The sequence below is a fragment of the Piliocolobus tephrosceles genome, chromosome 1 (assembly GCF_002776525.5).
Source record: "Piliocolobus tephrosceles isolate RC106 chromosome 1, ASM277652v3, whole genome shotgun sequence".
Taxonomy (NCBI): Eukaryota; Metazoa; Chordata; class Mammalia; order Primates; family Cercopithecidae; genus Piliocolobus; species Piliocolobus tephrosceles.
Window position 1 is genome coordinate 121,988,865 of NC_045434.1, and position 15,250 is coordinate 122,004,114.

General features: G+C 36.7%; 1 protein-coding gene and 1 long non-coding RNA gene across 2 annotated transcripts in view; one reads left to right on the forward strand and one right to left on the reverse strand.

Moving 5' to 3' along the window:
- The window catches only part of PALMD (palmdelphin), a 48,438-nt gene that overhangs the window by 26,318 nt on the left and 6,870 nt on the right, over window positions 1-15,250 (reverse strand). The window contains exons 2-3 of the mRNA XM_023231065.3: window positions 5,875-5,955; window positions 297-421 (exon numbers count right to left, since the gene is read on the reverse strand). Of these exons, the coding sequence (XP_023086833.2) occupies window positions 297-421; window positions 5,875-5,955 (206 nt within the window). The remainder of the gene's footprint in view (window positions 1-296; window positions 422-5,874; window positions 5,956-15,250) is intronic.
- The window catches only part of LOC111555170, a 55,218-nt gene that overhangs the window by 7,400 nt on the left and 32,568 nt on the right, over window positions 1-15,250 (forward strand). The window lies entirely within an intron of this gene.

Consider the following 15,250-nt stretch of genomic DNA (forward strand, 5'->3'; position numbering starts at 1 on the left):
TACAAAAATACAAAAATTAGCCGAGAATTGGTGGCGGGTGCCTGTAGTCCTAGCTACTCAGGAGGCTGAGGCTGGAGAATCGCTTGAGTCCCAGGAATGGAGGTTGCAGTGAGCCAAGATAGTGCCACTGCACTCCAGCCTGGGTGACAGTGTGAAAGCCTGCCTTTAAAAAAAAAAAAAGAAATTCAAATGGAAGATTTTATTGTGCCCCTGAAAGTGAGAATGGCATGTCTATATACAACATGGGACAAAGTCAAAATAAAGGTAGTTGTGGAGTATCTCAGTGAGGGCCATACCTGAGGATACTTTGTTCTAGAATCTGGATCTGGTGCTGGTCTTGTTGATTTTGCTTCTTCATCTCTTCCTGTTCTTTTCCGCTGCTGATTCCATCTAGAAGCCATTTCTCCCTCAAGGCCTTTTTCTAATGTCAGAAAACATAAACATATATTCTTATATTGGTCAATAATTTCCAAAATCTCTTACTGCTTTCAAATCTTATGAATTTCAATAGGTGACGCGTTAAAGAGGAATTATTTTCTCTCAGTGACTTGCCTGAATAAATCTGGTATTTTCTATCATTGTAACCTTCTTGACTCTATTCAAAGCCGGTGTTTATGCATCTAAATCCCATTTATACTTCAAGGTTTAGTTTGGGTGGGCATGAAGATCCCTGTCCCCCATACTCCTGGCAGCCCCATCCTGACCCTCACTTTCTGTCTTCAGAACCATGCCATACATATGTTTATCACAGTCATAATGACACCTCGTAATATGATGTCTTCAGTGTCACCTGTTATTGATGGGTATATATCTTGTGTCCTTAACAAAGTCAAAAGCTTCTTGAAGCCATTTTGATACTTCCCCCGGGTGAGAGCATGCAATGACTGCTTTAAAAAAATCTTTAGTGGGATTAATCGGAATGGTGGGCAAAACAGAAGGTTACTGTTGTACCTTAAACATATTCAGTGTTATTCTTAGGCTGTGTGGCAGCTGTTTATTGTTTGGCCTACTTAGCTCCCCTTCTTTCTTCTCAGAATCTCCCTGGTTATAGACATTCTTTTTTTTTTTTTTTTTTGAGACGGAGTCTCACTCTGTCGCCCAAACTGGAGTGCAGTGGCCGGATCTCAGCTCACTGCAAGCTCCGCCTTTCGGGTTCACGCCTTTCTCCTGCCTCAGCCTCCTGAGTAGCTGGGACTATAGGCTCCCGCCACCTTGCCCGGCTAGTTTTTTGTGTTTTTTAATAGAGACGGGGTTTCACCGGGTTAGCCAGGATGGTCTCGATCTCCTGACCTTGTGATCCGCCCGTCTCGGCCTCCCAAAGTGCTGGGATTACAGGCTTGAGCCACCGCGCCCGGCCTAGACATTCTTAAGTGCAAAATTTACTGATCTGTCTAAATGTTGGTGAGTTTTCGTCAACTTTAACAACACACAAAAAATTATGTTTCACCAGATGGAACAAACAAAAACTGCTCTTGAATTTGCATGAGGAAATTAAACTCCTGGACCTGGAGTTTAAAGACCTAAGAAGACCTAAAACAAATGAAAAAGACCTCTAAATGTTGGATGGGCTTTAATTAGCATGTAGCCTACATCTCAATTAGGAAGCGTTAGATATATATGGTCATGTTATTTTCAAGGAGCTCAAGTTTCTCTTTTTCTCCTGGAGTGAAAGGGCTCTTATTATGTATCTAATCTGCCCTATAAATTATTTGTTCAGTTATTCATTGTTAATTATTCATTGGGGATTCACTATATTTAAAATCCGTGAGGAGAGAATGGAAACTTTATTTTCTGGGACTTCTTTCTCTTATATTGAAATTTAAATGAGAGTAAATAAGAATAACTTTGTGTGTGTGTGTGTGTGTGTGTGTTTAAGGATGCTAGAATAAATACCACTGAGATACAAGTATCTCTGAATTAAAAAAACATTTAAAATTAAGTTTAGTTGTGATACATAATTACCAAAGGATGGTTATTTTTTACTAAGGCAATGACTTTTAAATCTTTTTCTCTTTTAAAAAAAGCCAATACAACATTATAACTTATAACATTACAAATAAATGTTATATGGAACTATAGTTTGGAAAACAGATGAATTCTGGACCTCTCTAATTGAAGCAGTGAGGGGGCCTGAAAGCTTATGCATACACAGAACATGGTTTGAAAACCACTAGATTAAGTAAATAACAACTTCACCCCCGATTTTCACATTTGTGTTGGCCTTTTCAGAGTCTTAAGCAGTTGCATGTGGACGATATATACCATAAGAGTAATTTAATTTGTATTACTCCACTCTGTGACCAGAGATTCTTTACTCCAATGTTATCTTAACCATTGATTATAGCTGTTTAGCTGTTTGCAAAAATGTTTTCCTGCAGACCCAGTAAACAGGATTAACATTGGTCAAGATTCAGCTCCTGGGGTCAAAGATGCTAAGAAACTCTGAATATAGCAGCATTTTAATAATTTACCTTGATTCTAATTTATTTTTATTTAATGGAATTTTAGCTAATGCTTAGGAAAGAAGACAATAACACCTATAGAGGTAAGTTTTACTCCTTACAAACCATCTATAAGAAAAGTTCCAGTCAATGGCATACATAGCTCTATAACAAACACTCAGATGGGGTGGTCTTATGAGGCTGAATAATAGAGGGTAGCGAATCATTCTTGTGATGTGATTAGGTTAACTTGGGGCTGTATTCTTGGTTCTTAGTCTGGTTAGAAATAATTTTAATTTTGGTCTTATCAAACTTTGTTCATACTTCATAAGTTTTCATTTATGTCTCATGGAGAACTCTTTGAACTTAAATATAAAATATTCAATTTGGATATGCAATCAAAATGATATATGATGCAATCACATACATACTATAGTAATCAAAACAGTTATTTTGCTTTTATGTCACAGTTTATTCTTGTGCTTTAGTATATGAGGCTAATGAGTATAATAAAATCTACAATGAAATTCAGAATTGAAAGCCATATGAACTAAATGAAAATATGTGACATGCAGGTGATAGATCTTTCTGCAGTTTTTATAGGAAAAGGTTTTCCTGAAGCACTTCCATATCTACCCAGAAGTTACAGTAGAGTAGGAATAAATTGATTTCTCATAGATTGAATTGAATGGACTCACGGAAATCAAAAATTTTTCAGATTTACTGTATTTTGTGTTTCCTGGTAATGTGAGACTGTGATCATATTACTAGGCAAGAAGATCCATACAGGAAGAAAATCTTGGAATGGTTTGAATATTAAGATGTTAAAAATGTCCCAGAAATTCCCTTGCTAGCACATTATGAGAATGATCATCAGGTTCAGGAACTAAAGAATATCAGAGTTATCAGAGTGAGTTACTACAACTGTTTTGAAAAGTGTGTATTCTGATATAGGAAGAACACTTTGTAAATGTTTATGCTTACGTTGTGTAATGTGTGTCACTGAAGTATAATGAACTAGTTTGCAATCAGGAAAGTGGAGAGGATAGTCATGAAAACCAGGACAAATGGATGAAGAAAGTAAGAGACAGGCTATAGAAGCCAATAGAGCTTTCTTAACTTGGTGAACACATGGTAGAATTGTTTTTAAAAATACTTTCACACATTTTGAACCCCATTTTGGAAGGATGCCTCCTTGCTGTTTGGTATAGCCAACTATTTTCTGCAAACCTTAGAAGAATGTGCTCTACTGAAGTAGCCACTCTGTCTTCTCTGTGCCCTGTGCAGTTTATGCCTCCCATAAAGTGCTTATCACAGAATAACTGTCATTGTGAGTTTATGTATCAGTTACCATTTTAAGGACACAGGCCAAATTTGACTTATTTTATATTCTTAGTGTCTAGCTTAGTACTCTGTACATAATATGTACTTAATAAATATTTATTGACTAAAGGTCCTATATACATCCATATAAATTCTACTTATCAGTTAAGACTCAGCTTGAATCCCATACCTTGAATAGTGCCTTCTTGACCACTCCAGATTAAAGAATACTTATCCTGTAGTTTTAATTAAAACAACTGTCATTTATCTTGCTTATTTAATCTTGAATTTCCCAAATTAGGACAATGTGTCATTTCCCCCAACTCCCAGCCCTGCTCCATGCCACACACACCCGTTTTGGCCAGTGAAGAGCTTGGGAAAGTGGATAGCACTTTTGTGCAGAGAAAATTGAAATCTTTTGCTCCAGGTATAAGCATCTCTGAACCACAGTGCATGATTGGCAAAGAAATATGGACAGGATTTTAGCACCATCATTTCAGGTACCTTTGTGCAGTACACGGTCTGCACAACTGTATATGGTGGTCCAAAACATGATAAATGTTTTGATTGGATTGAATCAGGAGAGGTCCCCTGTGTTCTGGAGAGCAAACCAATAAGCAAGATCATGTACTACTTTCCAGACTGTTTTTGGCAAATGCTGAAATGAGGTGCTCCTTCAGAAATGGACCTTTCAGTGAGTCAGGCTTTTCATGTGAAACTTACTTTCTAGAATGAACTAAGGGGATATTTAAATCTTCTCGTCTACTGTGAGCGCCACTGTTTTGTGGTTACCCATTCTGCAAGGACAGCAATTGCCCATTCTCAAGGATAGCTAGAGAGCTATCATTTTACTCAGAAGCAGGAAGTAGTTCATTGGGAGATCTGGATTGTGTGTATTGTGTGTGTAATTGTGTGTGTGTGTGTGTGTGTGTAAATTGTGCATGTGTGTGTGAGACAGAGAGAGGAAAGGAGAGCAAATGATCTCTGGTTTTGGAGTTAGAAATGACCTATCTAAAAAACTTTCTGGATTTGATTGTTGACTTCATTTGAATTGCACTGGAACAATGTGGCACTTTTTTTTTTAAATTTCATTGATTTTCTAGGAGTGCACACTACATTTCATGACAATGTATACTACTCATGTAAATTCAATGTGACATATTGGAAGGGCAGCAGACTAGATATGCTTTGAAATTATCCATCAAACATCGGAAATGTCAAGTTGTTTAGAAGCAAAGAAGCAAACAGAATCCAGAGAATGAGGCTAATTGGAATCTTAAATTATGCTTCTTTTCAGAGGCAGGTACTTGTTCCATTAGAAAAATGAAGTCAGTTGCATTCGGCAAGTTTAACTGAACTTTGTAGACCCCATGAGTGTGCAGCCTTGTATCATTAAGGGGATTCGTTAAATCTATTGATAGCAGCCCTACCAGATAAGTAGTTTCCTGCCTGGGCCTTTTCACAAGGAGCTGCTGTTTGTCATTTGCTTGCATCCTGTCACTAAGCTAAGTAATAAAATGTTGAAACTCAATGTGCTTTAATTACAAAATGACCACACCCAGTGAAAGATGTAAAATCTGATTTTAAACATGGAGAGTTATTTCTGGTTATGATCTCATGGTCTGTCAAAACAAAGTAAAACAAAAACCCGAAGCATACTCAAGCAACATTGGACTCATTGCACTGAGCTTTTAAATACAAGCATCCTTGACGAGGCCAGACACTGTTCTGCACCCCCAGGGGAACGACTGGCCTTTCATTGATTTCAAAAGGCACTTCCTAGCTGGATCCACTCCCTAGGGATGTTAAGCAAGACTGTTAGCAGGGCCAAATTTTCAAGGCTGAATTCTCAAGGTTGCTCAAGAAAATTGGGAAACTCAGTAATAAAGGGTAAAAGTAATAAAACCATGTTTTCAACTTTGCACATGTTTGCTAGTAGTCTCATATGCAAATATTACTAGCTTGTTGGCCTCCCCTGTGGTTATTACAATGTTAGTCAAACTATCTTGAAATTTTTTTCTTTCCTGAAGCTTTTTTACTATTGAAATTTGAGTACCAATAGACTTTTTGAATACAAAATCATTGAAATGAAATTAAAGCCATAAATTACCTTCAAATGCTGGTGCTTTAGTTTGTCTTCCTCTATTTTCAGGCGCTTCTGTGAGATTTCTTCCTGTATTTTTCTTTTATCCTGAAATAAAAAAGTTCCAGTATATTTTATTTTTAAAATTTGCTTAATTATGTTTCCTTGAGGTTGTTGGCACTATCTGAATGGCTCGTTAGTGATTTTTTTTTGGCATTGGTGCGAAACTGCTTTGGAAACTCCTATTTCAAAGCAAAGGAAAGCGAAGTGAGACATTTGAAGCATTTTCCTGATGGGAAAGCATATGAAAAGGTACTTTTTCAAAGAGGGCTTAAACATCCTTCTTCACTCCCCTTTTCTTTCTTCCCCATTAGTCTAGCAAGATTGACCTACTGAGTGATGTAATAGAAAAAGTGAATTGTAAAGGAGACAGTTTTGAAATAGATGTGAGGAAACATCGTGAGAAGAGAGACTGATCCTGGCCCAAGGTTTAAGAAGCTTCTGGGTGAAAGAACTTATGTGGCAAAACTGGTCAACCTATGGATCATTAGAAACACTAGGAAGTTGGAAAGTGGGACCGTTTCCTCCTTGTATAGGCTGCTATGGGAAGATAGAGGAAAATAGTTTAGATAGTACTTCTTAACACTAAAAAGGCTTTTTAGCTCAGGTAAAACAAAACTCATGAAGATATATTGTATCTTTCACCAAGTTTAAATTACATTACTTCAGACAACCCAGAAAGCATAACTACTAATACAAAAAGGTTGTACTTTTAAGAAAATATAGCAAATATACTAAGTAGATAGCCTGGGTTTGACTTTTGCCTCCTCCACTTACTATCTCTGTGTCTTGGGACAAAATCCTTAGCTTCTCTGTGCCTCAATGACCTCATCTGTAAAATGAGGATACTGAGAGTACCTACTTCATAAGATGTGAGCATTAAATGAGCTGATATATGTAAAAGTTTCTAGAACAGTGCTCGTCACAGTGCTCTAGAGGTATTTAATAACATTAAATAAATAAATATGTAACTTGTTAATCACACAGAAAGCAACACATTAAATCTGACAGTGCTTTCATTAACTTGAAATGTTTTAGAGATTCTCTGGAATTGTTTGAGACATTTGACTAGTCAGGCAAAAAGGTCTTTATTTCCTCATTTTTGATCAGAGGTGACATTCTCTCCATCTTATTAATATGTGTTGGTTTTAAATCTGCTTTCAAAATTAAAAACTCCCAAAGGATAAAATTTTGTTGCTAATAAAGACATCCAAAAGAAGTAAGCTATAAAGGTAATTTAGAAGAAGGAGATCCAAAAATATTTGGCAGCATTATTGATATAAGTGCATTATTGATATATAAGTGCATGGCTTCCCCGATGTGACTATTTTGAAGATAAAAACTCTTTTTTGATGTATAATTTCAGGTACATTCGTTGAAGAAAAGCAATATTTTGCTCTCCAGCTGTATGCTGTGTTTCTCTTTGCATGTCAGGAGAATATACAATTTCATCAGCTTATTATTATTACTGAGATAAGGTCTTATTCTGTTGCCCAGGCTGGAGTGCAGTGATAATCATGGCTCACTGTAGCCTTGATGTCCTGGGCTCAAACAATCCTCCTATCTTAGCCTCCTGAGTAGCTGGGACTACACGCACTACCACACCTGGCTAATTTTTTGATGTTTTATTGAGACAGGGTCTCACTATGTGACTCGGGCTATATCAGCTTACTTTTAAAATTTCGTAAGTATTTCTTTTGGAAAAAAAATAGTTAGGCAACAGGCATGCATCTTGAGAACCACTTCTTTCTTTGGATGAAATCTGGCCATTAGTAATAAAAACTCTGAAAGCCTCTGTGAGTCAGTTCTTCACTATCTCTAGAGGTTGTTATTGAGCAAATATTAATTATATTTTAAATTCATTGTGCCAAACATTTTGGTAATTATTTTTCAGGCACCATTTTACTTCATACTCATCATAACAAAGAGATACTATGATAATTTCCATTTACAAAGAGGAAATGGAAATTTAGGGGAAATTAACTCTTCCAAGTTTCATCTGACAATTGTCAGAGCCAGGATCTGAACCCAGGCAGTCTGAAGTCGGTCTCCACACTCCTAGCCAATTCACTGTGCCATTCCCTGGAGTGGAAAGTTAATCAAGCTGGTCACAAATTCTGCCTTTTTCTTCTCCCTTATGAAGTACTGTGGCCAGGAGGCAGCCCTGAGACAACAAGCACTGAGTGTGACCTCTCATTAGCAGGGAGCACATTTTTAGCTCCCTAGAGGCTGGTGCTGCAACTAGCTCTCCATGAAAAGCCCATAGAGAAGAGCATGTTTTGTGTCATGGACAGGATTGCTGAACTCAGCAATGCCTCCCCACCCCTGCTCACTGCCAGTTTGGGCTAGTTCGCCATTTGTGCTAGATTCATCTTGGGGTTAGTAATCAGGTAATTGAATCTGTGGGTAGAGGCATGGCATCTGGAGTATTTTGGCAACACCAGGCTTATACAAGTGTTGCTAAGGAATACTAATGTTTTGTAACTCAGAGGTAATATGATGCCTCTCTTATATCAGTCTAGGTATGTAGGAAGGAAATTTCATAATGTTTATACGCATGATCCTATTTTAAGATAGGTGTACTTTTTCCTCATAAGATATTCATCAGCAGAGAGTTATTGTTTCTTTGCCAAATTTCATTGGACCCTGTTAGCATTAATGAAAAATAGTATGACAATAACTTGGTTTCAGTATAGCAGAATAAACTATAAGTCAACCTTAAGGTGTTTATCTAGCTCGATTGCTAGTGTACCAAAAGTTAGCATAGTCAGCTAATTTCTTCCCAGATTTTCATGGAGCAAATAAATGTGAAATGCCATCTGCTTCCCCAAATTTCCCCAGCACCTGGAGCAATTCTATAGATAGCTGTTGCAACCTGGCACATCAGACATTACTGGTTATTAATGAACCATTATGAATAACATATTGTTGCTTATTTCTCAATGTTCAACTACCTTGACTTTTTGTTCAATGGGCATTTACCTAGATTTTTAGCCATCTGACAGCCTATTTTAGCAACTGACACCCACAAATTTCAATCTGTAAAAGATTATCTCTTAATTATTTTGAAAATTAATTTATTCACCTTGTACAACCATAAAGTTATTGTGACCATCTATTAATATGATCCAATGATATTAACACAATCACATATTTGATAAAAAGTAAGCACAATGCTTAAGAGTGTAAGCATTTTAGTTATATTATTGATTAACAATGTGCTAAATTCTAATATGCCTAATCCTGTCAAGAAGGCAGAATTGCCTTCTTGTTTGATTATTGATTTATTCAACACTTAGCTACTTATGTGCAAATGCTATATTCAAGATGACATTAGGAGTTGTGCAGTGTTTAAAAATTATTTGGTAGATGTGAGTTTACATTCTTTTTTTTTGTTTGTTTTTTTAGACAGCATCTTGCTCTGTCACAGAGGCTGGAGTGCAGTGGCATAATTGTAGCTCACTGAAGTTTCAATTTCCCAGGCTCAAATCATCCTCCTGCCTCAGCCTCTCAAGTAGCTGGGACTATGGGTGCATATCACCACACCTGGCTATATTTTTTATTTTTATTTTTAAGAGACACAAGGCCTTTCTGTGTTGCCCAGGTTGGTTTCAAACTCCTGAGTTCAAGTGATCCTCCCACCTTGGCTAAAGAAAGTAATTTGTGCAAGTAACTATAGTCTAAGAAATAAAGTTATTACATGTAATAGTTTTTCTTTCTTTACTTTTTTTTTTTTTGAGACAGAATCTTGCACCATCATCTAGGCTGGAGTGCTGGAGTGTAGTGGCACAATCTTAACTCACTGCAACCTCTGCCTCCTGGTCTCAAGTGATTCTCATGCCTGAGCCTCCCGAGTAGATGAGATTACAGGCATGCCCAACCACGCCTGGGTCATTTTTGTATTTTTAGTAGAGATAATGGAGTTTTGCCATGTTGGCCAGGCTGGTCTTGAAATCCTGGCCTCAAGTGATCCGCTCGCCTTGGCCTCCCAAAGTGTTGGGATTACAGGTGCGAGCCACTGTGCCAGCCAACATATAATGACTTTAGTAGTAATACATGTTATCACTAAGGCACTAGTAAGGTACGATGAAGGTTGAGGGGAGACAGGGAGAGGTTGTTCCCAGCTGATGTCATTAAGAGAAACTTTGGAGTAGCATCTGAGTGGAATGTTTTGGGTAGTTACAGTGGGGCTGGGGAGTAGGGAAAAAGGGCATTCAAGTCAAGGGCTTGATGTGAGCAAAGGCCTGGAACCAGCACACCGGGACATTATTTAAAACAACAAGTCTGGAATCTAAGTTACCACATAGGGAGTAGCAGGAAATTAAGGACAACCGGATGAGGATAGATTCTCAGTAGCGAATACTGAATGGCATGACAAAGGGTTTAAAATTTATTTACATATTGAGATAAGGAGCAATAAAAAGTTTTCAGGGGAAGAAGAATGATAGAGTTAAAAGCATGTTTTAAGAAGTTGAATATGGCCTCATTGTGTAGTAGCTATGGTAGGGAGAGAACACAAAGAGGAGAATCAGGCCACTGCACAACTCATACATAAGGCCATGAGAGCTTGAGTGAGAAGGAGCAGAGGTTATGGATGTCAGAGTTAACAAGGAGTTAGAATTGTCAGGACTTGGCAACTGATGACATCTCATTGAGGAAAAGGAAAGTGTCAAATGGAATGCAAGGCTCTTATGCTTAGGAAACTGACGGGAGAGCAGAATGACACATAGAAATAGGAGTATCAGGAGAAGGAAGATTTTGGGAAAAAAGATGATGGATTCACCAAGTTTGAGGTGTCCTTGGGCCAAATAGGTAGAATTATCTGCTAGGCAGTTGGAATGTTGGATGGAGAGAGATGAAGAATCAGAGCTAGAGATAAAGATGTGGGAGTTTTGAAAGGGATAGATGAGAGCAATGGGAAACATTTTTTTATAAAAAGAAAAGGAGGCTAAAGAGAGCCTCCATGAAGCACCTACATTTAATGGGTATAGGAGAAGGGGAACCCACATGGAAGTTTATTTTGGGTCAGTCTGATATTATTTATAATAGGACTTGGTGAATGTGGCTGCATAACTGAAAGGAGCAATGAACAAACACGTGTTATTTCAAATAAACAGATTGTGGGGAGCACAAAGGGCAACCACTGAGTCATGATATTGCAAGTTGTGAGAGATCTACTAATCCTGTGGTCCAAATGCTTCATTTTACATGTAAGAGTTTGAAACCTTAAGAGGTTAAGTGGCTTGCTTAGAAAGATATTTAGTAGCAGGGCCAAGACTTGTAAGAAGATCTTAATTCTCAGTCCTGGGCTCTTTTTAGTTCTCACTACCTGTACAAAAGAAAAGCATGGTTGTGGGCATTTAGGCAAGGATAAAAGTAAAGAAAAATAGAAGCCATCATACTCCTTGACTAGAAAGAGGGTATAGGTAGTTTTTCTAAACCATCTGAAACAACTGAAAGAGACAAGTTAGAGCAATGACTGAAGAATTAAAATAGTTGAATGTTATCAGGTTCATTTTGCTGGAAGCTGATAATCTTACAACTTCATGATTAGCTTTGCTGATATTTTCATTGCCTAGGGTCTGAAAAGAACACCAGCAGAAACCGCTTATTTGAATGTAATTACTACCAACAGTGCAGAGTTGGTGGTGTACAAGTAGTGGTAACTTGGAAAAAAAGAGATGTGCTAACAATATTCTTAGGAAAGAATCCAGGGCATAATTAGAAGTTTACCAGATTTCAGTAAAAGTATGTTTTAACGATTCTTGAGAAACATTCTTAAAAAATTATTGAAAATGGAGCAAAAATTTCAAGAGGGAACACAGATCATAAGGCATGGGCAATTTACGAATGGAAACATGGATACACAATTAAAAATGATGTCGGGTAAGAAGAAAAGAGAGCTACTATTTAAAAAAATAAAACTAAATCATTTACTATCACTGAGAGTTTCCCAATAAGTTCACACAACCAAGAATAAAGATAAGACGGTGACATTTATAATAGTGTAAATAAGGTAGAAATTCAGGGTAATGTAAAGATGTGAAACATGAAAACACTGAGGGCACAAAAAGTGCATGTGTGTGTGTGTGTGCGCGTGTGTGTGTGCGCATGTGTGTTATGCTAAGAACAAAAAGATAAAGGCAACAAGATGACTGCTGAGATACGTAGCATAATATTAAAATGACAGAGGTAAAACACTATTCCGTTTCTACTTTACTTTCATATTTTTGATTAAGGAGAATAATCTTGATCCTCAAAAGGGTAGAACAAAAATGTCTAAAGGGAAATCAAAGCCGAAGAGGAAATACAGCATTAAAGACAGAGCTGCTCTAGTCTTCAGTCTCTGATGGGTTTCATTTCAGCGGGTAGAAAAATTTATAGACATGACAGAAAAATATTGTTAAGTAACCTCCTTGGAATCTTGGATGAAGTGAAAAGATACCAGAAGACTAAAAGTGGCAAATGACCCATTTTTTTGAAGAGGCAAAGAGGTGAATGATGAATATTTAAAGACTGGTGAAATTATGGATTAATCCCTAGCAAAGTTGTAGTGTGAACTGCATCTAGACAAGTAATGTGATATTTAGACAAGGAATAGGTCTAGGTGGTAGCAGTTGATGACTAAAAACAAAGCATTTAAAACTCACACTATTTTTTATTGCTTAATTATTTCAAGATCTGCAAATGACAAAGGTTTAAGATGGTTTTAATAATAACTAACATTAAGTTTTTTATGTTTTTAATATTATTTATCATCTAAGACTCAATAATTATTCATCCATATTTTCTTTTAAAAAATGACTATGATTCAGCTGAATTTATTTTGATTCATCATAGAGGCTGAGTAATTGTTTTTCTAAATTTTTAACTATGTATCTGAAGTTTTATCAAATAATTCTTTCCTATAGACTTAGGATGAAACTTTTATCACTTACTAATTTTTAAAACTGTACATTAGGGTCTGGTTGCAGGTTATCTGTATAGTTTTCTAACTATTGATTCTGGTACCAATACTGCATAGTTTAGATCATTTACCAATTAGATATATTCAAGTTTTCCTTTATTGCTCTTATGAAAAATGTATTGATCAATAGCCATAGTTTATTTTTCTAGTTGGACTTTGGAATCATTGTTAAATTCCAATAGAAACAAAATTGAAAACCCAACTAATTCCTTATTTGTCCACATTCCCCACCAAATCAGAGAAATCAACCAACCAACCAACCAAACAAGCAAAATTCTACACGCCTTGATGAAATTTAAAAAGTTACTCTTAATGGTCAGTATCCAGAGATAATCAGAGATTGATAATATTATATAAGATTTATATCTGCATAATTTATTACAGTTCATATAAAATTGGGATTATTTTTACATGTTTAGTAATATAAATTGGCCACACCAGCAATAGATGAGAATACCTCCTTAGAGATATTGATTGAAACTGTATTAAACTTAAAATACATTTGGGAGTATATGATAACTTTTCTGCTTTAAAACTGCACTTTCAGGAATAGTGTGTGTCTCTGGTCACATATAGTATGTCACTCGGTAAAGTTTTGTTAAATACTGCACATTTCCTTAGTAGGTATAAAAATGCAAACATTTCTTCATATAAATCTGGCATACTTCCTTACTAGTATTATTTTTAAATTTTAACATTGTAAAATGTTGTAGCTATTAAGGATGGAAAATTTTCACATTATATTTTCTGATTAATTTTTGTTTTTCAGAAAACTACTGCTTTTTATATATTCATTGTGTATCTGGCTTCTTTACTGAACTTTCAAGTCAATTCTTATTCTTAACCTTAGAGACACTGAAGATGAAAACTAGAGAGTTCATTAACTTTCTCAAGTCAAGTGATTGATCGAGTGGTGGAACTTGTGTCAAACCTGATTTTCTACAATTCCAGGGGTGATGCTTTTTTATCTTTTTTATTTTTATTATTTTCTTTCTTCCTTATTGCTTTCCAAATATATCAATAGAAATATAATTCCCCAAATAAGGGACATTATAGCAGTGAGGGGCTCTATACTCATCAGAGTTCTGATCAACTCTTAGCACCAACTTCTAACAGTTACACTGACATTTTGGAGACTGTCTGGAATGAGTCTGTGAAGAATGACTGAAATCCAGAAAACAAAGCTGTATAGCTTCAGTGGCAGGAGTCATGATAATTGGGTGGAAGTTAAAGGCAACTAGATTCTGGTACATTATGTCAGAACTCTTAACCCAGAGAGTTGTTCTCAAATGGAAAAGGGTGTTTTGGGGGGTGTTGATCCACCTGATATTGAAGTGCTCAAGGAGAAGCTGGGTGAGCTTGAGCATGGTGTTAACAGAGTGAGGACGTGGATAAAGAAGTTTCTACATTTTCTTCTGTTCCAATAATTATGTCTGCATCTAGCTTTGAAATATCCTACTTCTTAAGTTAGCCATGGGAATTGGGCATAGTTATCACTACTATTTATGGGGTGAATTAAAAAGCATAAATTTCTAAACCCCATTTATAAAATAATTGTAGTCTTCTTTCCCAACCTTACAACACATTCTAACAGACATCTAAACAGAATCCAGTGTGTGTTTTACTCGTTTATTCCTTTGTCTACCCTATCTTGTTTGTTCTAACAAATAGCGACAAAGCAAAACCAAATCAGGATAAACAACAAACACAAAACAAACCCCTGAATAATCAAGGGGTGATGGTAAACTTGGCCAGGTCTTCAGTGAAAAAAAATCTGTCAGCAGGCCAGACAATCATTAGCTTTCACCCTTTCTCAGCTTGATTGTATTTGTTCATTCATTCATTCACCCACTCAGGAAGGTTTTTTTGTTTTGTTTTGTTTTGGTGCTCCAGCTAGTGTTGAGCTCTTTGTTGAGGGAACTGTGAAAGATGCAAGGATGTCTTTGTCTTGAGAATTCCTGGCTGGAGGGAAGAGGCTACATAAAGAAGTGGGATGGGGAGGAAGGCAGAGGCAAAAAGGGCCTGAACTATTAGGTGCTCTGAAAAATCACTTTGATTCTGTTCCAACCCTCTTAAACCAATAACAAATGCTTCTGAAATGACACCACAATCTCTTCTTGCCCACTTATATTCCTTGCAAACTGGGGACAGTGGGAGGAAACTGCAGAGGTGGAGAACTGTTTCAGGTTAGAAAATGTGGTTAAGCAAAGCAGAACCTCCATAGTTTCTTCTCTTGGCTCCACTTCAAACTGTATTCACAAGCGTGAACAACAGAAATATGAGGAAGTTCTTTTCCTTTTTTTCTTCTCTTTTTTCTTTCCTTTCCTTTTCTCTTTTCTGTCTTTTCCCCTCCCCTCCCCTCCCCTCCCTTCCCCT